This window comes from Bombina bombina, chromosome 10 (assembly GCF_027579735.1).
Source record: "Bombina bombina isolate aBomBom1 chromosome 10, aBomBom1.pri, whole genome shotgun sequence".
Lineage (NCBI taxonomy): Eukaryota > Metazoa > Chordata > Amphibia > Anura > Bombinatoridae > Bombina > Bombina bombina.
In genome coordinates, this window is record NC_069508.1 from 138,056,162 (window position 1) to 138,082,846 (window position 26,685).

A 26,685-nucleotide genomic window follows, 5' to 3' on the forward strand; every position below is an offset into this window, starting at 1 on the left:
ACATGCAACCAGTAACCATCATCCTACACGGATTAAAAATATTCCTTTTGGACAATTTCAGAGGTTGAAGCAAAACTGTATAAAAGAAAGAGACTTTGAGATAGCCTCTGATATACTGAAACATAGATTTAAAGAGAAGAAATATTCTAACCATGTCATTGATCACTCCTATAGGCGAGCCAAAGAGAGCAATAGAATTGACCCTATAGGAGTTAAAAAACAGAATCCACCAAGAGCAGAAAACCTAGAAAATAAAAAGGGTCATAATAGGTTCATAACTACATACAATTGTGAATCTAACAAAATAAGTAAAACAATAGAGAAACATTGGGGGGTTTTACAAAGAGATCCCTTGCTGGGAAATTAATTGAGCAACAGACCTATGAATATTTTTAAAAAGAACATGAATATAAAAACATTCTTGCCCCTACCAAATTGAGGAAAAAACACACAAAAGCTCTCATCCTATTGGCTGACTTGAATTTCAAGAATCAAATCAGCCAATAGGAATGCAAGGGACACCATTTTGAAACGGCTCCCTTGCATTGAAGATCCAGTCATTGGATTCCAGTGTACAGCGGTGACCATATGAAAAGGACGCGCCGCGTCAGATGTGTTCAAGGATGGATCCGCTCTGCACCGCCTGGATGAAGTCTTCTCACTGCCTGGATGAGGATAGATGTCTGGACTTCAGAAACTGTGAGTGGATCTTCGGGGGTTAGTGATAGTTTTTTTTTTTTGTTTTTGTTTTTTAAAAATGTGGGTGAGTTTTTTTTTAGATTTGGGGTTTGGGCTAATGTAAAAGAGCTGAATGCCCTTTTAAGGACAATGTCCATACAAATGACCTTTTCAGGGCAATGGGTAGCTTAGGTTTTCGTTAGAGTTAGTTTTTTTTATTTTGGGGGGTTGGTTGGGTGGTGGGTTTTACTGTTGGAGGGTCTTTGTATTTTTTTCCAGGTAAAAGAGCTGATTTCTATAGGGCAATGCCCTACAAAAGGCCCTTTTAGGGGCTATTGGTAGTTTATTGTAGGCTAGGGTTTTTATTTTTATTTTGGGGGGTCTTCTTATTTTTGTAATGCTATTAGATTAGGTGTAATTGTTTTTATTTTTGATAATTTCGTTTGTTATTTTTTGCAATTTAGTGTTTGTTATTTTTCGTTTTTTTTATTTGTTTTTTTTTGTAATTTTAGACTTAATTTTTTTTTAGCAGTGTTCGGTTTTCTAATGTGTAATTTAGTTTTTTTAATTGGTAGTTATTTTAATTTTAGTATAATAGTTTAGTATAATAGTTATGTTAGGTTAATTTATAGTTTAAACCTAGTTTTTTTTTAAATTTCACAGGTAAGTTTTTTATTTATTTTAAGATAGGGATATTGTAATATTAATAAAATGTTAGAGGGTTGTTAGGTTTAGGGGTTAATAGTTTAATGTCGTTTTTTGCAATGTGGGGGACTGGCGGTTTAAAGGGTTAATAGGTTTATTTAGTGGCGGTGATGTGGGAGGCTAGAGGTTTAGGGGTTAATACATTTATTATAGTGGCATCGTTGTCGGGGAGTGACGGAATAGGGGTTAATAACTTTTATTAGTGGCGGCGATGTTGGGAGTAGCAGATTAGGGGTTAATAACTTTATTTAGGTGTCAGCGATTTCAGGACGCCAGGGGTGCTTAGACTTGGCTTTATGTTATAGTGTTAGGTTTATACATAACTTTTTTTCAACATGGACATCAATGGGGTTGCGTTACGGAGCTTTTGATTCCGCGCTTCAGGTGTTAGTTTTTTTTCTAACACTTTCTCCCCATTGATGTCTATAGGGAAAGCGTGCACAAGCACGTCAAATCAGCCCTTGGAATTTGTGCGGTATGGAGCTTAACGCCACCATTTTGCACGCACAAGGAGGCTTTTCAGAAACTCGTAATGGCAGCGCTATGGAGAGTGAAATAACGCAACTTTTCTTGCGTTCGTTTCACATACTCTATAGTGGAAACCTCATAATCTAGGTGAATATAAATTCTGAAGTAGACTTTTTCTTTAGCCTATACTCTAGTTCAGCTATAATTAAATCCTGGCCTGTTAGGGGTACTTGAGGACCACAGTTGAGAAACACTGAGGTGGACTATGCAATTTTTAATAACTTTCCAATTTACTGCTGTAATCAAATTTGCTTTGTTCCTTCATTATCGTTTGTTGAAAGCATACAAAGGTAGACTCAGGAACAGCAATAGACTACTTGGCGTTAGCTGCTGACTGGTGGCTGCACATATATGCCTCCTGTCATTGGCTTAACCAATGTATTCCGCTAGCTCCCAGTAATGCATTGCTTCTCCTCCAACAAAGAAAACCAAGAGAAAATGATAATATAAATAAATTGAAAAAATATTTCAAATTGTATGCTCTGTCTTAATCATGAAAGAAAATGTTTGGTTTTTATGCCCCTTTAATAATGGAAGTAAATTAGAAAGTCTGTTATTAAAACTACATGCTCTAAATCCTAAAAGTTTAATTTGGAATTTAGTGTCCCTTTAAATGCAACTAAAAGACCCAACTAAAACTGAGCAGCTGCTATATATTAATAGTAGCTATGTTCCAGGTTTTAAAGGGACACTAAACCCACAATTTTTCTTTTGTGATTCAGATAGAGCATGCAATTTTAAGCAACTTTCTAATTTACTCCTATTATCATTTTTTCTTCAATATCTTGCTATCTTTATTTGAAAAAGAAGGCATCTAAGCTTTGTTTCCGTTCAGAACTCTGGACAGTACTTTTTTATTGGTGGATGAATTTATCCACCAATCAGCAAGAACAACCCAGATTGTTCACCAAAAATGGGCTGGCATCTAAACTTACATTCTCACATTTCAAATAAAGATACCAAGAGAATAAAGAAAATTTGATAATAGGAGTAAATTAGAAAGGTGCTTAAAATGTCATGCTCTATCTGAATCACGAAAGAAAACAATTTGGGTTCAGTGTCCCTTAAACCACTTTCTAGCAAGAACAACTTTTTTGCCATTAGTAGTGCCCTTTAAGGGACAGTCAACATACCTAAGTTGTGGTGAAAAAGTCCAATGTCCGGGTCAACTTTCTGCAAAGATGGTGACACCGTTGAAACACCCTTCACTATAGAGGTCTAATCACCAGGCAGTCCCTCCATGTATAAAAAGTTAAACATATGTTTTCAAAATGATTTTTTGTTAATTTGTTTTCATTTTAGTTCTATTATCAAATTGACTTCTTTCTCATGGTATTCGTTGTTGAAGAGATATCTAGGTAGGTATTGTGCACATTTCGGTAGCAGTGCATGACAGGAAACTGACACTTTTTTATTTTGCCAATGTATAACATAATTATGAAACTTCAGCCATATATTGCTCCAGTTATGTGCACACTCCTAAACCATGCTACTGGCTTTTTGACAAAGTATACCAAGAGAACAAAGTAAATCAAATTTTTACGCTCTATCTAAATCATGAAATTATTTTGTGTTTTTATGTCCTTTTAAATAGACGGGTCCTGGACCTGGTCTACAAAGTGAACTAGGAAACTCCTTGTCAGCCTGTGAGCTAATGAACCCTGGGTAACATTTGTGCACATTAACTCTTTGTTTTAGAACTTATTTAAACACAATAAATGTCACAATTTATCATGCAAAAATATTTGACATGTTTACTGCATGCACGTTCATTTGCATAATAGACTCTTTTTTTTTGTTTCAACGCCCCTTTTAATTTGAGAAAGAAGAATCCTTCCAGTGATATACGCATAACTTCTTAATTATAAAAATAAATCTTGACAAATTAATGAATATTAAACTACTGTATCTGTAAGTACACAAAGCCTAACACCTTCTTTTAACGTCACTTAAAAATAAAATATGTAAATATATTCAAGGGTATCTGTAATTAATCGCAAGCATTGCAGGTTACAATGTGTTAAGAATATAATTATAAATAAACAGGAAACAACCCGTTGTTCATTAATATTCTGTCCCAGTATAAGAAGCAGTTACATTACACAAATGCATCTGAAAAGAGCAAAACGCGTGACAGATATGTCATTTGTATCCAGACACACTGAAGCAAGGGAAAAAAGAAAATGCTCTAACAGAGCGTTATATTATTGCATTGTTGCTGGCAAATAAATATGTGTTTAACCTTTGTGAAGGGGTTAAACACTTATTTGATGTCAGCTTAAGAGCATCAATGACTACTGGGAGCTAGCTGAACATATCTGAACACATCTGGTGAGCCCATGACAAGAAACAAATAACGCTAGCCACCAATCACCAGCTAACTCCCAGTAGTGCATTTCTGAGGATATGTGCATGCCCTTTCAATAAAGGATAGCGGCAGAACAATGTACATTTTATAAAAGAAGATACATTAAAAGTGTCTTAAAGGGACATTGTACACTAGATTTTTATTTGTATAATAATTTTGTAGATAATCCATTTATATAGCCCATTTGGGAGTGTTTTTAAAACAATGTATAGTTTGTATAGTTTTGAAATTGGTGTGCACTGTCCCTTTAAGTTGCATGCTCTGAGTCATAAAAAAAAATATAATTTTGAATTTCACGCTCCCTTAATTTTCACGTTCTGACAGTCAGACATCGACATCCATGGATTAAAAGGAGAGAGCAATTTTTCCCCATAATCCAGCTTGGATACATTTGGAGTCTGATCCATTTCCTTAGAAATAATAATAATAAAAAAAATCAAATAACTTCAAAAGTCGTACATAAAAAATCCTATTCCTTTAAACGAGGAATCACATGACCTTTAATAATTCACATGTTCTGTAGTAAATCGTTAATCCACTAGGTGCCACGTATAATGTAAATATAAGAAGTGAGCAAAATCTTTGTAACTATAGCTGCCCCCCCAAAAAAGTGGACCCCCACACACACAAGTATATTAACTGTAACAAATAGAGTTTCTTGTTAAATACGGGGGTCCACAAAACTATTTAAATAACATTTGCTTTATATAAAAATGGCAATTAATTCATAAATTAATTTAAATGATTAAAACACTGGAAAGGGGCTTGCTCGTGAACTATCATTAGCAAAAGCTCCTAAAGACATGTACTTGCTGGAAGTATACGATACTTGTCATTCAAGACACATAATTTGCCATAAATAAAAGTTTATATTAAAAAAATGAGATGGACATAACATCTGTACAGTTATCATTGGAAAGAGGGGAGTCTCTGAAGTCAAAATCTCACCTGGCTTAAAACTGTATTTAGAACAATCTGGTTGTGAGACGACCTGTCTCTTCAAACATAAATTTGTGCATGTCAGTTAGTCTCTTCATAAAAAATTAGTTGCTATAATATTCAGCCACACTTTTTTTTAAATATATATTTTTTTCTATTGAGTTTTCAACAGAAGCACAGTGCACATACAATCAGTACATATACAAAGAACATGAGATTGCAATATTAACATAGAAGAAAGTATCAATAATATATAGCAGGTTACAAAAATATCTCACAAACTCTATTTGGAGAGTGCTGTTAAATCAAATATGAGGTACGTTGTGAAACCATTAAAAAACTGAGACATCTCATTCCTCATTAAAGGGACAGTCTATACCAGAATTTTTATTGTTTTAAAAGATAGATAATCCCTTTATTACCCATTTCCCAGTTTTGCATAACCAACACAGTTATAATAATATACTTTTAACCTCTGTGATTATCTTGTATCTAAGCCTCTGCAAACTGCCCCTTTTTTCAGTTCTTTTGACAGACTTGCAGTCTAGCCAATCAGTGCCTGCTCCCAGATTACTTCATGTGCACGAGCACAGTGTTATCTATATGAAATATGTGAACTAACACCCTCTAGTGGTGAAAAACTGTTAAAATGCAATCTGAAAGAGGTGGGCTTCAAGGTATAATAAATTAGCATATGAACCTCCTAGGTTAAGCTTTCAACTAAGAATACCAAGAGAACAAAGCAAAATTGGTGATAAAATTAAATTGGAAAATTGTTTAAAATTACATGCTCTATCTGAATCATGAAAGTTTATTTTGGCCTAGACTGTCCCTTTAACAACAACCCCCCATTTCCATTGTAAGGCCAATCTTGGTCCTCTCAAACATAAAGAATCAACACTGTTAGGATGAAATAAAGAAATAATAGGTCATTCTTGGAAATCTATACAAAATAAACTACAAGCAGAGAAAATAAGGCATTACCCTGTGCCATGAAGGGTTTGGTATAAGTTACACAAAGCTAACTTTATCTCAAGGGGTAGTTAGTGGTAATTGGTCAGAAGTAGCAGTACCAAGGGTGGAGCTATCTAAAATATAAATAGCAGCAAGGAACTTCAGGGAACGTACATGGTTACAGCCTATTAGATAGCATGGCAATCATATGACCAGACTCTTGACCTCCTATACTTCACACATCATATACAATAAGAGTCACTAGGCAATATTGAATAGTAAAACACAATTTTAAAAGATACAGTAGCTGAACCTCATCAAACATAAATTACAAAAAAAAGTGAAACCCCAAAACATAGCAGCATAAACAAGTGCTGTCCAGTGTACTGAACCAAAAATTGTCTGGCTCCTTAGCTTAGATTCCTTCTTTTTCAAATAAAGATAGCAAGAGAATGAAGAAAAATTGATACTTGGAGTAAATTAGAAAGTTGCCTAAAACTGCATAGCTCTATCTGAATCAAGAAAGAAAAACTGTGGGTTTGGTGTCCCTTTAAACTAAAAATGTCTGAGAGGGCAGGGCCAGGCTAAAATGGCGGACGGACGCATATTATGGACTCTCTGGCATAATTCCAACTAAAACTACAGCTATTATAACAGAACTGACCAATTATCCCTAAATAACCCTGACCGCTCTGGCGATTTACTGACGGCTCTATCACAAGCTCGTTCCAAATCAGTGAAAATATGATCTTGAGCCGCAAATCAGACATCAGAGGCCTGGTGTAGAATCTTAGTGGAGCACCCTCTCCCCTAACATTAGGAACACAATAAAACTATCTGGATTGTCTATTTCGCCCAACTACAGGCTCACTTGCAAATATGATCGAGGAGGACCTATTAACAATTCTGATGGCCCAGCTAAACGCTTTCGGGCGTCATATGGACAACAACTTCGCGGACCTGACGAGTGTATGCAGAGACATGAAGTCCTCCGCAGCTCCCCACACATTTGTGGAGACAGATCAGCGTGCTGCTTCAGCAGGTCTGTGTCATTACAGCTGACAGAGAAAACAGAGGTAATAAAGCTGACCATGGAGACAACAACCGGTAGTGTGGCTTGGAGCGAGTCGAGTCCTGTGCAGCTTCTATGGGATCCGCTTCACCCACAAGAAGTAAAGTTACCTTTGGCTGCTCTAGAAGAGGATTTCGGTATTCTCCCGGAGGGGACTGCAGACCTAACAACCAGCCTCAGAACCGAGTTAAGCCGGTCACAGGGCAATACGACCCTTGGATACATTGAGCCTGCACAAGTCACATCTATTAAGGGTAAGAATGTTACGGAGGAACATTTTCACACAAGAAAGGACTCCTTGTCCCTGCCTTACCCAGCTCAAAAGCATATAGTCCCTAGACACAGGCACCTCCGGGCTCAGAAGAAGTCACTCCATAATAGAAAAAGCCTGATCCTTACCGGAATTAGGGGCTTGCGACTGTCGTTAGGACACACAACACCCTTGACCTACTTTGAAGCTGCTTTAGGACGTTGAATATTATTCAGCTCTTAGAAAGCCATGTTCCTACATTGTACTGTTTATTTTGGCAAGACTCCCCAATTACCTTTTTTTTTTATTTTATTTTATTGCCAGTACAATGGAGAAAAGACAGTTCATAACCATGATATCCCCATGATCTGTTTTGATCTTATATATATCTCTATGATTTGATCTGCTTAATAACCCTTTGTACAGTGCTTTTATGACACACCGTGTATGTTGGATTTGTAACTCACTAAGCTTTTGGAAACTTGCACTAATTTGCTGTAATTAGGTTTTACATGTTACATTGAATGTTATGGAGGTGATTCTGATAGCAGCCAAGTAATTTATGCATTAGATTGTCCTTTACTATTTATAGCCAACTGAAAAAGAGAGATGTAACCTAGCTGACTGAATTGTATGTTCCAACATGTCCCCTATCTACAACAATACACTACATATGCATCTAGGCCTATTAACATTTATGTTTGAGATCAGCTATGGCCTGGAATATGAATAGGGGACGGAGGAATTGTTACAATATCATGCCTAAATTCCCATAATGTTTGTAGTGTGTTAGTAATGTTTAGATGCCCTAGATGCATTGGTCAGAGTGGGATATTGAGACACATACCGCAATGAACACCTCACTCTCTTGGCAAGACTTTTACTAAGTCTCATTCTATTACACAGAATTTTCTCTGTATTGTGTGTTATATGAGTTTGTAATGTTTTAGTTCCTCTCCCTGCCTTCTTGACACTTCCTTAAATCCAGTTGGGTCCCTTATCTATATACTAGCTGCACAGTGTTGATGTACTCAGAAATGTTGGGAATCTGCAATTTGTAGCTCTCTGGTGGAATAAGTATAATGCTTTAGTACAGGTTATTATGCTCACAACTATTTTATCATAGCATGTTTTTGATTATCACTAGGGTCTTCCTAGGCCCATATTATCATAATAATCGGTTATTATGCCTTTTCCTAAAAAGGGAAACACAGCCATTATCTATTAGAGATGCCTTGGCTTAATTTCTTAGTATCATACCTATTTGTTTCTGCTACAGGTATTGGGATTCCAGCTATATGAGATTATTCATATATCCGTATTTATCACCTGGCTCTGGAAATGGTATAGTTCACCCTCTACTTCTATGTAGCCTTAGGGTTTGCTGGACTCTTATCTCTCCTATAAATATGTAACCCATTCTATACTATATATCACAGTGTTTTATGGTTGCACTAATATGTTGAGTCTACTTATTTATTGTATGACTTTTTACATGCTTAGGAATTTGATGTCAATTAGCCTTCTGTACACCAGGCAAGACTACAACAGACTGTGTAATGTTTTTATATATGGCATATTGCGATCCACAATAGATAGTAGTATATATCCTTTGTAATCTTACGTTTCAATACTAGTTTTCTCTGTTAGCTTACCCCTCACCTGCCTAATGAAGAACCCATTAGAGTACTTTATATTTATAGGGCTATTTCATGTTCATCCATACTCAGTATGTCAGATTATCCTCATTCTAGGTGTACCACAATTATGAGAGCATTGATATTTTATATGATGTCTGTCTCTGGGTATTTATTATCATACTATCTTAAAGGCTAAATATGGTACTACTTATAACATCTGTACCCTTTAACCGTCCCCCAGTCTAATATTTCTACTAGCTCCGCCCCCTCCCCCTTATCCCATTTAGAGCGGTTCTTGCCCGCTGAAATACCCTCCCCCTAAATTCCATAATGCTAACTCCCCCTTTTGCCTCAATCTCTTTTTTTTGTTGTTGTGCTAGTTAAACTAGTTTATACTTCCCATTGCAAAACGGGGATCATTTTTATTTTTATTCTTCTTAGAACGTCGCTACTGTACCTTTTATGTTAAGTTTGTATGTTTTATTGGTATTATTGTCGATGGGTGTCTTTATCTGTATCGTTATGTACAACCTCAATAAAAAAAATATTTAAAAAAAAAAATGCGTGAGAAATGTTTTTTTGTGAAGTAATATGGTTTAGCCTTTAATGACTTAAAAGGACATTGCACACTAGAGTTTTCTTTGCATAAATGTTTTGTAGATGATCCATTTATATAGACCATCTGGGAGTGTTTTTGTAACAATGTATAGTTTTGCTTTTTTTAATAACATTGTGCTGATTTTCAGACTCCTAACCAAGCCCCACAGTGTCAGATGTATACATGCGTTTACAGACTACTGCGGGCTCCTGTTTGTTAGCTGTCTTTTCATACGCAGTGGAGGGGGAGTGTCTGCTATTCTTGTTTTCCTAACCCCTTTCAGTGTGTGTCCAAGCCTAACCTCATCAACGGTGCTGAACTGGGAGATTCTAAGACATTTTTAAAAGGTTTTATACTGGATTTGTATTTCAATTTCTGTGCATATTCTTCTTATAGTAGTGTCTATTACATGTAGTTATATGAGAATTGGTGAACACTGTCCCTTTAAGCAGACTTGCCATCAAGTAGGGTTATAAAAGTCACATGGAGGGTGGGATAATGAATAAATAAATAAATTATTACATGTTCTACTGCATGTAAAATGTATTAAGGGGAGATACATACAATAAAAACACTGACAGTGAATATGGGTTCGCCCATTCATACCAAGTCCAGATTAGGTGAAATCAGCCTATCCCAGTCATAGACACACAGCAAGATTACCAACCGGGTACTTGGTGCTGGACATCAAACCAGGTAAAAGAGGAAAAGTATAAAGAAACCAGTAATGCCTCAACTTCTATGTTTGCAAACTTTAGACATTAGGGAGTAAAGGGGAGTAGGCCTGTAGGCAAGTTTGTTTTTTAAAGGGACAGCCTACTCCAGAATTTTTATTATTTAAAAAAAAAAATAATCCCTTTAATACCCATTACCCAGTTTTACATAACCAACATGGCTATATTAATACACTTTTTATCTATATGGCACATATGAACTAGCGCCCTCTAGTTGTAAAAAATGTTAAATGCATTCAGATAAGAGGCAGCCTTCAATGGCTTAGAAATGAGCCTACCTAGATTTGGCTCTCAACTAAGAATATCAGGAGAATAAAGCAAATTTGATGATAAAAGTAAATTAGAAAGTTGTTTAAAGTTTACATTCTCTATCTGAATCATGAAAGTTTAATTCTGACTAGACTGTCCCTTTAAGATGAGATTGTGTAAAGAGAGGAGTTCTTTATGATGTTATACGCTACACCTTTAATAATAATTAATTACATCAATAATCTCTATATTTTACAGTGGTATTTTGAATTGTGCTTGAGCGTAACACAACTCACCGTTTGTAATGCGAGGGCAATGAGTGCGCTCCCTGTGCTATCTAATAAAACTGTAGGTCACATTAAAAAGTGTCAGCCAAGTAAAGATTCAATGGTTAAAATGTTTAACCACCCACTTATAACCAGTGTGCATTATTCTTAGTGCAAGACAGAAGGCACTGGAGTTAAACATATAGTGAAAATCAGCTGCAGAGCGGAAATGCACAACTGGGAGCTAGCTGAACATGTCTGGAGACATATGTGTTTAGCCACCATTTACCAGCTATCAGACAGTAATGCATTGCTGCTCCTGGTGTATGCTTTTCATACCAAGAGAGCAAATTAAATTTGATACTAGAAGTAAAATGAAAAGTCTCTTATAATCACCTGCTTTATTTGATACCTGAGAGTTTCACTTTGCCACACACCTATCCCTAATTTGTAGTTTTTTTAAAGGGAGAGTAAAGTAAAAATGTAACTTTCTCGATTCAGATAGAGCATGCAGTGTGTTTAACTATGTATAGCACTGCTATAAACTGCTGCCAGATGACTAAACACATGTGCACACTCCTGAGCTCACCTAGGATTACTCTTTAACAAAGGATACCAAGAGAACTAAGCAAAATTGATGACATAAGTAAATTGAAAAGTAGATTAAAATTGCATGCTCTGTCCAATCAATTTAAGTTTAATTTTTACCTTAATGTCCCTTTAACTTATCATTTAACAAAAACATACATATTTTGTTAACACAATAACAGTGGCAAGCCGTGACATCTCAAGTCCAGATTTGTGTCTCCAAATTGAGAAAGTGGTGGATCGGAGTTTGATCATTGAAAAACAAGATGTTAACCTCTTCTAACCATATTTAAAGTTTGCTGACATGTTAATCTATTGGAAGACGGCAGAAAATTCTGTAATAAGGTGTTTACTGTCCCTTTAAGAAATTATATACAACACTTTTACCTGGTTTAAGATGAGCAAATGGAATTTCTCCAGTTAACAGTTCCCATAGACACAAAGCGTAACTGAACACATCTGCTTTTATTGTGTATCGAGTGCACTGACTGAAGACCTCAGGGGCCATCCAGCGAAGATTCTATAAACACATAACAAAACATCAGTATTAATAACAAACAAAACAACACATCTAGTGAACCATTACTACACACTCTGCGCTTATATATTGCTATTGGTTAATGGGATATTAAACACTAAGGGGTAGATTTAACAAATGCGGGGAATGCTGTAGTGAATCATGTCCGCCCGGCATCGCTAAATGCCGACAACATACGCTGTCTGCATTTAACATTGCACAAGCATTTCTTGTGAAATGCTTGTGCAATGCCACTCCCTGCACATTTGCGGCCAATTAGCTGCTAGCAGGGGGTGTCAATCATCCCGATCGTATCGGACCAGGATGATTGCAGTCCGCCAAGTTAAGGAGCAGCAGTCTTACGAAACTTCGGGGGTAGAAAGCAGCATCCGCTGCTTAATAAATGTACCCCCAAAGGTCAGATTACAAGTGGAGCGCTAATTTATTGTAACTGAACAAATATATATTCATACATATATATATATTTATATTTGCTGCGCGACTTGCCACCTTTGCTGCACTAGTTCTCATACCTATGGTAGTGCAGCTCACCTGTAATACCAGCTCACGCTTACGTGCACTGGTATTACTCAGTTGAGTGCAAATATCGCTTTCGCAGAAGCAATATTTTGTGCTCAACTTGTAATCAGGCCCTAAATACATTTTAAAAGCATTTAAGGGTGCGGCCATGTTGAAATGTACCTTTTATTGCATTCCATTGCTGAGGTGTTTGCACATGTGCAGTAACTTTTCTTTAAATACCTGCAGTGTAACCTAGGTTCCAACATGGCAGCACCCGTAATCAGAGGGAAGTGCATGAAATCTATTAAGTGTTTAATGTCCATTTAAAGGGACATAAACTCTCCCAAAAATGTCATGATTCGTATAGAGAATACAGTTTTAAGAAATCTTCCATTTTACTTATTTAATCAAATGTCCTTTATTCCCTTGGTATCTTTTGTTGATGAAGCAGCAATACTCTATGGGGAACTAGCTGAAAACCAAGGACAAGAGGCATACCTGTGCAGCCATCAATCATCAGCTTATGAGCCTACCTAGGTATCCTTTTCAATAATGGATACCAAGAGTAAAACACAAATTATATAATGAAAGTAAATTGGAAAGTTGTTTAAAATCACATGCTCTTTCTGAATCATGAAAGTTTAATTTTGACTTTAGTGTTCCTGTAACTTTACTAAACTGACATTTGTAGTAAGATTTAAACAGAATTGCAAGATCTGAGTAATGTTAAAGGGACAGTCAACACCAGAATTTTTGTTTTTTAAAAAGATAGATAATCCCTTTATTATCCATTCCCCAGTTTTGTATAACCAACACTTTTTACCAATTACTTTTTACCTCTGTGATTACTTTGTATCTAAGCCTCTGCAAACTGCCCCCTCATTTCAGTTCTTTTGACAGACTTGCATTTTAGCCAATCAGTACTAGGTAACTTCACGTGCCTGAGCTCAATGTTATCTATATGATACACATGAACTAATGCCCTCTAGTGGTGAAAAACTGTCAAAATGCATTCCGATTAGAGGCGGCCTTCAAGGTTTAAGAAATTAGCATACCAAGAGAACAACGCAAATTTGGAGATAAAAGTAAATTGGAAAGTTGTTTAAAATGACATGCCCTATTTGAATCATGAAAGTTTATTTTAGACTTGACTGTCCCTTTAAGGTAGCATAAAACAAATTCTTGCTGTGATTTTACTGAGTTCACATAGTGTAATAAATAAAAAAGAACATAGATTTTAACAGCAGATAAGAAATAGAAGACCCAGGAGCTAGCTGAAAATGTTGGGTGGGTCAATCATAAAAAGGTATATATGTGCAGCCACATATCACCAGCTAGCTCCCAGTAATGCACTGCTGCTTCTGAGACTACCTAGATATGCTCTTAAACAAAGGATATTGGGGCGAACAAAGCAAATTTGATAATTAAAAATAAATTGTAAAGTTGTTTTAAATTACTCTATCTGAATGATGAAAGTTTATATTTGACTTTTTTTTTTTTTTTTTATTATTCTTTTATTGAGGTATTTTTACAGCGGTAAAATTAGAAGGAAAAAATAAGACAATCAAAAAAGAACGGAGTGAATAAATAAAATAACCACTTGGTGAAATCATACACGAAACATAATCAAAAATACAAATACCTTGTAAAATACCATTAACAAAATGAAAACATATACATATTTTATCAATGAACATTACATCATATTCGATTGTCATATCTTAAGAAAATTTACTTTTCCCAGAAAGAATCACCTTCTGGGATATAGTAGAAATCAAAAATGTTAAATAAACATTAACCCAGAAATTGGGACTGCACAAAACTCCTAACACTTAAGTTAATCATCTTAACCATCCTTCGGGGAAAAAAAAAAAAATTAAAAGAAAGAGAGAGAAAAACAAAAACAAAAACAAAAAAAACAAAAAAACAAAAAAAAAAAGGGAGGGGGAATGGAGCCTCTCCTGTCGCCTCTCCCCCCCTCACCCCCATGTGTTCCACTGCTCTATCCCACCTCTCTGGCATTGGACACCCATAAGGGTGGAAACAACCCATGGAGAACTAGGTCTGCAAAGGTCTGGGAGCTCAAAAATGGCTTCAATATACTCTTCTGCACTGACAATGGGTAGGACTTGATTATAGGAAGCCATCTATGAATAAATTTACTAATGAGTTTTTCGGAAGAGAGCTGAAGATGAAAGGCTTCATAAATTATTTGGAACTGGATTTCTCTAAGAAAAAGGGTAAAGGATGGGGCCTTATGCGAGCGCCAATTTTTAGTTATAAGACACCTGGCCACAAGGATAATAGTTATATACGAATCTACCAGTGATCTTTCTAGATGTGTATTTATTCTAAAAAAAAATACCATGTCAGCAGTAAGACAGCTAGTTAGATCGAAAGACCGATTAACCCAGTACTGGATTTTCAACCAAAATTGCCTTATTTTCGGGCAAGACCAAAACATATGAATTATATTGGCATTCGGATGCGAACAACGCGGACAAGGGAAGATTTGTGAAGAGTAACAACGCGCCATTCTGGAAGGGGGGAAATAATATTTATTAATAAGTTTAAAGTGAGACCCTTTTACTGACACAGGAACCATACATTTGTATACTATCTCCAAACTCTGCAAAATCCATTCAGGAGTTATAGCGGTGAACGTATTCTCCCAACTTTTACAGATTTTATCTACTGTTAATGCCCCTTGTTTAGCCAACATTATGTCATATGTAAGTGAAATTGAAGTATAACCTTTTCTAAATTTATCAAAACAAGTATTGATTTCGTCCCAACGGGACACCCAGTCCCCTGATGGGCGATGCCTACACACAAAATGCCTAAGTTGAAAATAAGCGAACAGATTTCCCTGGGTAAATTAAAAAGTTGAAACAACGAACCATATGGACTTATGAATTGAGTCTCTGAAATGACTTGAGAGACCCGTGACAAACCATTCTCTTCCCATTTCTTAAAAACCTTGTATTGTACCCCAGGCATAAACTCAGGACTGCCTCTTATGGGCAGGAATTTTGAGAAATGAGGATCAACTTCTAAGATTTTACAGAATTTCTGCCAGGCCACAATTATATTTTTAACCGAAGATAATGTTTTAATTTTAGGGGGAAGATGTTTAATTACATTATGCACGACCGCTTTTAATGAAAACGGGGCAATGCATTGTTCTTCTAGTTCAATTGTCGAGAAGTAGTTTGAATCGGTTAGCCAGTCAAATGCAAATTTAGCTAGCGTAGCGATATTATACAGTTTTAAACTAGGAAGGGCTAGGCCAGCAGAACATTTTTTTTGAGTCAATTTCATCAAGGATATTCGAGACTTCTTATTACCCCATATAAATTTAACTATATTTTGATCAAACTTATTTAGATCCTTTTTTAAGAGAAATAACGGTAAGTTTTGTAGGAGATACAAGATCTGGGGGAATACGATAACTTTTATTAAGTTCACTCGTGCTGAGATAGATAAGGGAAAGGAGGCCCATAATTCAAGATTACTCTTGAGCTTCCATAACAATGGTTCAAAATTCAAATTATACCATTTCAACGGGTCTCTGTGGAAAATAATACCAAGATATTTAAGTCTATCTACCACTTTAAAGGGGTGATTAGAGCAGCTTACCCTTGACTTGGAAATCCACAATAGTTCACTTTTTCCATAATTAATTTTGTACCCTGAAAAAGAACTAAAATCCGTCAGGATTTGTAATACTAAGGGTATCTGCGCTTTTGTTTTCTCTAGGAACAATAAGAGGTCGTCAGCATAAAGAAGGGTCTTGAGAGTGTGTGGCCCTATTGATATTCCGGATAACTTTTGCCTTAACCAAATGGCCAAAGGTTCTAGAGCTATATCGAAATGCAGGGGTGATAGCGGACATCCCTGTCTCGTTCCCCTGCCTAATAATATCCTAGGAGATAATATGCCATTGATTAAAAGATATGATATTGGTGCCCTATATATTTTATGCACCAAATTCATAAATTGATTGTGAAACCCAAATTGTTCTAGAACCCGAAAAAGATACTGCCATGTAATGGAGTCAAAGGCTTTTTCTGCGTCTAACGTCAGAATAGCCATATCTGTGAGTGCTCGATTTTTTTTTATTTTCTCTCTGTTCCACATGTAATCCAGAAGCATGACTACTTTGCGTATATTTTTAGTAGAATTGCGTCCCTGAATGAAACCCGCCTGATCTGGGTGTATAATCTCGCCTAATCCTTTCGCCAGTCTATCTGCAATGATGGAGGTTAAAATTTTATAATCGGTGTTAAGCACCGATATTGGTCTATATGATGCTGGATCTTCTCTTTCCTTGTCTTTTTTAAGAATTAGGGTAATATTAGCAGCTGTAAATAGACTAGACATGGTTTTATTAGAAGAGAAGTAGGCATTGTATAGCCTTTCCAATGTGAAAGTGACCTCATGAGAAAGTATTTTATAGTATTCTGAGGGAAGAAAGTCAGGTCCAGCTGCCTTATTTAATTTTGTTTTTTCTATCGCTTTAAAAATTTCTTCCCCCGTGATGTGTGCATTTAGTTCTAAGAGACGATCTTTAGACAATTGGGGAAGTTTGATCTTTGACAAGAAGTTATCCATGTTTAACAAATTAACATCCGTTTTGTTGTAGAGATTTTGATAAAAGTTATGAAAAACCTTTCTAATGTTTTCACTATCCCTGTATCTTTGATTACCTTCTTTAATAGCCATAATGTAGTTTTTACTCTTCCTATTCCTTGTTAAGTTAGCAAGATGTTTTGTTGAGATCCCGTGGTAACCTTTGAACTTTAGGTTCAATTTAAGTTCTTCTCTATGCGATCTTTGCTTGAGAAAGACCTCACAATTATTTTTAGCTTCGCAGTACTTATTCCAATTAATAGCTGACCTAGCATTGTAAAAGTTTTTAAGAGCATTTTTCACATGGTGTGCTAATTGAATTTCGGTTGCCCTATTTTTTTTATTCAAAGCTTATAAATAAGATTTAATTTCCCCTCTCAATACAGCCTTAGAGGCCTCCCAGAATAGCTCAATGTCATTTAGTTGGGCTATATTAAAGGTGACATAATCCCTCCATTTTTGCTTTAGCCAGAAAACAAATCTGGGATTATTATAAAGAAACCTCGGGAATGTAAAACTTTGATTTTTGTCTTTTGGCTTGTGCAAAGATGGGAAGGCTAATGAGATAATAGCATGGTCTGATATAATTATATCATTAATTTCAGGTTTAACTTTTAAGATGGAGAGAGATTCTGAAATTAAAAACATGTCAATTCTTGAAAATGTATTGTGAACTTTAGACTCGCAGGAAAATGTTATCGAATCTGGATTCTCAATACGCCAGATGTCTAGGAGTTTAAGTTTCATGCGAAAATTGCTTCAAACCTTTTGCCCTTTTATTATACTCTTTTGACTTTTTCTGAGTTAATCTATCTATTTCGGGGCATAAAGCGACATTAAAATCACCCCCTAGAATCAGATTCTGAGAAACAAATGGAAATAGCTTAAGTTTGATTTCCTCCCAAAATATGGGAGTATGAGCATTTGGTCCATAAATATTACATAAAACAAAGTCAACATTGTTAATCACAATTTGTAAAATAATGAATCTAGCTTGCGGATCACGTTCCACTTTTTTAATTGTATACTCCAGATTTTTATGTAAGAGGATAGCTACACCTGCCTTTCTATTATTGACTGGGGTGGCAATGACCTCTCCCACCCATTTTATCTTTAATTTCAGAATCTCTGAATCTTTTAAATGTGTCTCTTGTAAAAATACTACCTCTGGGTGATGTTTAGCTAGCGTTTTAATAATGAGTTTACGTTTCATTGGGGAAGTTATGCCACCTACGTTCCATGAAAGTATATTAAGGTTTTGGCACATATTTAAGATCAATCAGCTTTTCTAGAGCAAGACGGTTAAAGGAGCCATACACACAAACCGTGTGGAGGGAAGAGACGAGCAAGGAGCGAGGGGAAGAAAAAAAAAAACAAGAGGGAGAGAGAAAGAAAAAAAAAAAAAAAAAAAAAAAGGAAAAGAAAACATATTTCTAAAATACTAAAAACAAAAAACACCAATACTAAAACAACATACCATTTACCTAAATTCTTAAATGTGCTAAAGCATTCAGACATAATATAGATGAACCACATAGGATATTCAAAATAAATATCTATATTCCTTTCAGGGAGTCTTTCCCTTATATTTCCTTTTCCTTTTCCTCCTCCCCCTTCCTTCAAATAAAACTCCATACAAGGTCAATTGGCCCCTACAATATTCCTAGCTGCCAAAATTTCCTGCGCTTCACCTATAGTATTGAGCGTGATTTGTTTATCTTGAAATTCTAAGACAATTTTAGCCGGATATAATAGACGGGCCTTAAAGCCATTATGAATAAGCTGGGAGCAGTAAGGGGCCATTAATTTCCTCTTAGATGAGGTTTCGCTAGAGAAATCTTGAAATAATAATAGTTTGTTGTTATCTATTATAAGGGCATCCTTCTTCTTATAGGCTTTCATAATTTCCAATTTATCCTGGAATTTCAAATATTTAACTATACTCATCCTATTCCGGGGTGAACCATTTGAGTTATTTTTGGGGGGACCTATCCTGTGGGCTCTTTCCACAATTAGCGGTAATTGAGCAGGGGCAAAACCTAAAGCTTGCGGAAGCGTTACTGATGTGAATTTCATTAGGTCTTTATATTCTATCATTTCGGGCAAACCTATAATTCTTATATTATTTCGCCTGGAGCGATCCTCAGATCCTCCAGGCGATTTAGTAGGGTATTAATTTGAGATTCTTGCGCATGAATTTGCGAGTCTTGGGTGTTGGTTAAATCCTCTAAGTCTGAGATCCTATTCTCAGCCTCTGCCAATCTATTAGAAAAATGTCTCACTTCGGTGGAGAGAGCTAAGATGTTGGTAGAGATATTAGCTAGTTCCTTTTTAATATCATTGAATTGAGGCGCTATCAACTCTGATAATTGTGTTAATACAGACTGTGGGTCTGGCAAAGGGTTACCCATCTCTTGATTAACCTCTGAGCCACTAGTGTCTTGAGCTTTTGTTTTCCGATCTTTTATTTTGGGGGGCATTTTTGGTGAACTGTGTTTTCCTTGTGTCATGAATTTTTCCATAGGTCGGTGATAAAACAACTTATAAACAACAAAAATGTGTATATCTATATATGTATATACCTATTTTAAGTGATACCCTTTTTTTTTTTTTTCCTTTTTCTTCCCCTTTCTTCTCTCCCTTTCCCTCCCTCTCTCTTTCCTTTCTTGCTTCTTTCCCCTTCCCCTTTTCTTTCTTCCCTTTCTTGCACCCTCTTACTCTTTTTGTGTTTGTGCGCGGACCGTTATGGGTCCAGTGTAAGTTAAAGTGTTAGCGTGTAATATTACTTCTTTCTACTAAAACAAAAATCGATTGTGAAAAGGTGAACTATACCTAAAAAATAAAAAAATAGAACAATATCTTTAAGTGAACATGCGTGTAAATTAAACCAAAAACAAAAAACATAAAAAACAGAGTGACCCCCACTATATGGAACAAGATTTGCTCTGCTCGAGATTTTAAACTTCTTTCTTTTTCCTCCTTCCTTCCCTCTCTCCTCTCTCTGCCTCCCCCTCTCTCTTCCTCTCTCAGAAAAAGAACCTCATTAATAATAAAGGGCTAAATTTATAAATACTTCTTAGTCAACAATGATCTAGCAATCGCCCTTAGTGAAAAAATTTTCTTCTCTTATCTCTATTTTTCTCACTTTTCCTTCTCCTTACACCTTTTTCCTGTAAGGAATTACTCTTTCAAGAATCTAATTTAGGCTTTACACAAGTAGACTTTTACTCAAACACTGAGAATATAAACTTTAGAAAAGAGCTGATTATTATGTCACAATACACCAGTCCTAACTCTCTAATGGCTGCTTTATTACTTTTAATACTATTCTTGCTTTTTTTTCTTTTAATACAAAAAATGAGTTTCTGGATAAAATACAAACAATTCACAAGAAGCTGATTCTACTTTATAGCTGATTCTAATTTCAGCTTTGCAACTTACGAAATGAAATATTTATTCAAACACTAAGAATAGTAAACTTTTAGAAAAGAGCTAAAATATTGTATCACAATGCGGCAGTCCTAATTCTCTAATGGCAGCCGTAATACTTTTAATACTATTCTTTCTTCATTAGCACAATGGAGAGAAAAATAAGGATTAATAGACCTAAACACTCTTAGGTCTTTTTAGCAATGTTCAACTTGTAAATATCTTCTCCAGATATCAGGAACTTCAGGTAACCAAGTGAGTCTCTGAATAAAGTACAAGCAGTTCACGATAAGCTGATACTGCTTTATCACTTCTGTAGCTGAACAAAAGAAAGACACCGTGAAGCTATAGATACTCCAAATAAAAAAACTGGTAGACTCTGCAACAACGGTCCCACAATTTGGTAATGATTAATGTAATTGTCACATAGTCAGCTATCAATATAGCAGTAACAGGTGTCACCTCAAAAGCAAACGTACAGTGTCAGGCACCCTCCATTAGTGAGCCCACCGGCTCAAGCGTAAAATACTGGGAACAAGGACTTGGTATAATACTTGCAGTTTCTTTGGGAGTATAAGGATCCAAACCGGTACCATAGTCCGAGTTTCCACTTTGAGAGATCTGAAGAAAGAGCGCGTGCCCACTTGAAGCAAACTATTGCTTACGGCCGATGATCCGTGTCTCGTCAAACAAGAAATGTTCCTTCGGTAGCCGGCGAGCAAAAGGTTTACTCCAAGGGTATAGGGGGTGACACTCGGATCCCTCCGTGAGTCAGCAACCCCTCTCAACCACAAGCGAGCAACTTCTGCCGCCCGGCCTGGGGCTCGTCACTTACTTTCGACCGAGCCACTACTCCAGTATCGGATATCTTTCTTGCGGATCACTTGCACCTGTGTGATACTTCTGTGGTAGCAGCGGATTACACCGCACGTCTTTAGGCTTCCTACAGCTTGACGCCAGAAGGCGACTCTGTGCCCAAACAAGCCCAGGTGAATGTAGGCCTCGGGGCTGTAAGCGTGGGGAGATGGAGCGCGGGTACTCTGTTCCAGCAACCGCTCTGGAGGATCACTGTGACGTGAAGGCTCCTCCCCAAACAGGAAGTCCCCAGCCTCTAGCCAGAGCTGGAATGTCTATATTTGACTTTACTATCCCTTTATTAATACTAAAATGTAACATCCTATTATTTTATTTAAAATAACTCTCATCCCTGGCAAGATTTTATGCTTTGGAATAAGGGCATGATTCTTTAAAACTCTCAAATCAACTGATTTTTTTTTTAAAGGCAAAAGTTACCTAAAAGTGATACTGAACCCACATTTTTTCTTTCATAATTTAGATAGAGCATGCAATTTTAAGCAACTTTCTAATTTACTTCTATTATCAATTTTTCTTCGTTCTCTTGAACAAATTTGTGATTCAGAACCATGGACAGCATTTTTTTTATTGGTGCTGTCCAATCTGTAAGGACAACCCAGGTTGTTCACAAAAAATGGGGCGGCATCTAAACTTAAATTCTTGCTTTTCAAATAAACATACCAAGAGAATGAAGAAAATTTGATAATAGGAGTAAATTAGAAAGTTGCTTAAAATTGCATGCTCTATATGAATCACAAAAGAAAAAAATGGGTTCAGTGTCCCTTTAATAGATCTGTATCTCAGAGTGTAACCTACATTTCTGTTTGCAAAGGCGAGACGCATATATTACAGTATAGCGCTCAATAAAATGAGCAGTTTAAAAAGTATATTGAAAGTATGATGTAAAAATGATCAAAGTATGTATTTAGAATCATATTAATAGTACGCATTGTATTAAAACTATTAAGCAAAAGCCCATATACATTATCTAGTAAAAGTCTGCAAGAAAAAACTTAAAGGGACATTAAAGGGCTACTAAACCTAAAATGGGATGGTTCCTAAGCTTTACGTTGCTTAAAATTCCATGCTCTATCTGAATCATGTAAGAAAAAATTTGGGTTTAATGTGCACAGTAACAAAATTACATTTATCTTACAATGTCATTTTACAATACTACATTATAAACGTGCCAAATGGTATTGGTACTGCACCAATGGCAGTAACGCCCCTGTTCCCACAGGGTTGTTCTATGGGTACTTACATTTACAGTTTTTTTTTGTTATATTTATCTTTCGGTTTGGAGAAGGGATATTACCTTTTTGTTTTTGACTCTTCTCAGATTGAGAATTATGCTAAATGCTATATTGATTTTAGAACCCGGATTACATGCATATCTGAAAAAAGTTAGGGACAAATTACGAGTGGAGCGCAAACATTTGCGCGCAAAACAAGCATCTGGTTTTCGCGATTGTTTGAGTGTAGGTTAAATTGTGCTCGTATTACAACTTAAAAGTAGATGCAATCGCCTCAGTGCAATTCAAGTTAACTCTTGTCGGGTTAGCGCATACTCAGAGCTGTGGTTAACTGTTTCGCAAAACAAAAAAGTGTCACAAAACACATCAAAATACATTACAAAGTACAGTTACACTCATAATAACAACATATAATAGAAAATATTGGGGGGAAAAATTGAACACAAAAGTTATAAGTGCTCAAAGATATGAGGTCTCATGTTTTAGAAAAAAAAAGATGCAAAGGGCTTTAACAGTGAAATCTCTTCCTGTCGGGTTAGCACCTTTTGGATTAGTGCGCGAGTACAGTGTTTTTACACTTTTTTGCTCCATTGACTTCTATGGGGAATACCTTATTGCGGTATTGTGCCAGAAGTAAGCTGTTTGCGTCCGTCGGGTTGAAGCGAGCGCAATAACATTTTACTTTCAACTCATAATACCAGCACAACCCGACTCATGCAAAAAGTTTGCTTCTAGCTCAATTAGCACTCTAGCGAAAGAGCTAAATTGCGCTCCACTCGTAACTTGGCTCTTAATGAGCATATAGAGAAACTAAGGAGAACGTCGTGTTATGTAATTATAGGCTACATCATTTATTTTTCGTATATATGAAAAGTGATGTCAGAAGAACTAAAACATAAGAATTGTTTAATGAAAATACTGTATATTGATGCTCCCAGGACCCCAAGAGAATTTAAGGATAAAAAAAGAATATCATTTTAAATTGATTAATCAAGGACTATGAAAGGAAAATTAGAGAAAGCATTTTTGACTAATGAGGACTATAACTTAATAAAAAAGGACCTTTGTCTATTTTGGAAAAAAAAGCAGATACTATGAATAATTGCAAAGTTTAAGCTAGAAATAATTGCAAAAAGTGAGTTGTTAAATGTCTTAAAAGAGATAGAAGTACTTTAATCATTAAATGAAAAACTTATTGTAAAGGTACAAGAAAGTAAAAGTTAAATGTTCATGTTCAGATAAAATGTGCAATGTTATGTTATGCTGTTGAAGAGCATACCTAGATAGGCTCAGGTGCAACAAGGCACTACTGAGAACTTTCTGGTGATTGGTGTCTACAGCATATTCCTCTTCTCATCTCTCACAAGATGTCTTGAAGGGACAGTCTAGTCAAAATTAAACTTTCATGATTCAGATAGGGCATGCAATTTTAAACAACTTACCAATTCACTTTATCATCAAATTTGCTTTCTTCTCTTGGTATTCTTAGTTGAAAGCTAAACCTAGGTAGGCTCATATGCTAATTTCTAAGCCCTTGAAGGCCACCTCTTAGCTAAATTAATTTTGACAGTTTTTCACAGCTAGATAACATTATTCTCATTCCCATGGAGTTGTTTATTAGAGGGCACTGATTGGCTAAAATGCCAGTCTGTCAAAAGAACTGAAATAAGGGGAGAGTTTGCAGAGGCTTAGATACAAGGTAATCACAGAGGTAAAAAGTATATTAATTAAATTGTGTTGGCTGTGCAAAACTGGGGAATGGGTAATAAAGGAATTATCTATCTTTTTAAACAATTAAAATTCGGAAGTAGACTGTCCCTTTAAGTGCATTGCTGCTTTGTAGCTGACTTTAACAATGTGACTTCCAGGGGTTAAATGCATAGGCGTTGATAACAGATTTGCACCTCAATTTTTTAATGTTGGCTGAAATTTTTTGGCAGTTTATTAGGGATAAATAGCTGAAGGGTGGTTTGCAATGTGAGTTGTGGAGGACTAGGCAGTTAATAGAGGAGGAGGGGTTGTGTTGAGGTTGATAGCAGTTTAAGGGCTAATAATGGTGGATATACAGACAACATGGTGTACTCTTTTCCAAGGATTTTATACCCAGCCTGGAAAGTCAGCAAAAGTAGTACCTCTTCGTAGCTGAAGAATCTTCAGACCACTGAAACTCAGAGGAAAGACAGCTCACATTGTGTACACCATAACCAAGGAATAAGACACTAAATAGAAAGTGCTAACAAGTGCAAACTGTCACTAATCAGCTTCACTCACAGTTTACAATTTAGTCTATATTAAATTAATTCTAGGATAAAATAGCTCAAATGTACAGTAAAAGGCTCAACGCGTTTCAACAGGCACAACCATATTTTTTCTAACATTCAAAAATCCCAACAGAGCTATATCACTTTGTATACAACACTTAGTTTAGATATAATAACATCAGGTTCTTAAACCAACCAAGGCTATATATATATATATATATATATATATATATATATATATATATATATATATATATATATATATATATATATATATATATATAATAATTATTATTTTATTCTTTTAAGAATTTTTTTTTACCTAAAATTAATACAAAACGAAATATTTTATTCTTTTTTTTTCAATAAAAATAAGAACAAATTTATAAAGTATTTCCATAAAAAATAAAAAAGTATAACGCTTAACAACACATCATAATAATTTTTGTAATATTCTTTTAAATATAGGTTTTTGATCAGTCTAAACTTTCAATATACCTAAAATTGCATTATTTTATTTAATTTTTAACAGGTGAAATAATGTTTAACCTATGTAGGAGCTACAAATACCTTTAAAGAGAACTGTCTAACTTACGTTGTAGCAGACTTATTTGGGAGCTTCTACTATGGCTTATATAGGAATTCTATGAGAAGAACTACTTGTTTAAAAACTGAAAATGCATAACAAAATTTGAAAAACTCTGATTGGTTTATTTAAATCGAATGAAAGCTCATTGGATGCATAAAATACATATGAAAAATAATGTTTAAACATCCTACACAGGCTAAAATAATTTTACCTGTTGTAAATAAAATAATTTAGTTTTATGTATATAGAAATTTTAGATAGATTAAAAAACTTTAGATTTTGAATGCTCTTGAAAAAGACAACTGTGTCTGTTCAAATGCGTTGAGCTTTCAAAATTTGTGTGGTGCACAGCTGCAATTAGCAGCTTTCTAATTATGAAAAACTAATGGCAAAGCCTTGCATGTCTGCTATTTCTGAACAAAGGGGATCCCATAGAAGCTTTTACAACAATTTGTATCATGATTGCACAAGTGGTATGTAAATCATTTCAGCGAGAAACCTAAAGTTTGTGAAAAAGTTAACAATTTTTTTGTATAATCGCATTTGGCGGCAAAATGGTGGCATGAAAAATACCAAAATGGGACTAGATCGATACCTTAAATTGTCTACTGGAAAAATACCACTCAGAGTGCAGTCTCTTTTTGCTTACTATGCCTTTTATATGTCAGAAATATCCTTTATTATATCTTGCAGACACTTAATGAAAAGGCAATGCAGCTCCAAAGCAAAAAAACCCAGCTGTTAACCCTTAAGCTGCTACAACTTCCAATGCAACAACACTCAGCTATCAACTCTTTAACTCTCAAAAGCTATGTTGCAAAAAACCCTCACAGTTTTATCAAGTACTAAACTGCCACAACACCCCAAAGATAACATGTTACTCTATTAGCCTATAATACAACAAACAAATAGAAAATAAGTAAAATACTCTCCTTTGGAGTGTTACAATCTCCACCAGTATCTCCGTTTCTGCAGCATTGAAATTTTGTATGTCAATATTCGATCCAATTATGAACATTTAAAAACAAAAGTAACATTAGAAAACAGGAAATAACATT

At 35.5% G+C, this 26,685-nt stretch overlaps 1 protein-coding gene across 1 annotated transcript in view; it reads right to left on the reverse strand.

Annotated features, from left to right (window-relative positions):
- Window positions 1-26,685, reverse strand: part of TNNI3K (TNNI3 interacting kinase) — a 587,433-nt gene that overhangs the window by 216,745 nt on the left and 344,003 nt on the right. Inside the window, exon 20 of the mRNA XM_053693350.1 lies at window positions 11,957-12,089. Within this exon, the coding sequence (XP_053549325.1) occupies window positions 11,957-12,089 (133 nt within the window). The remainder of the gene's footprint in view (window positions 1-11,956; window positions 12,090-26,685) is intronic.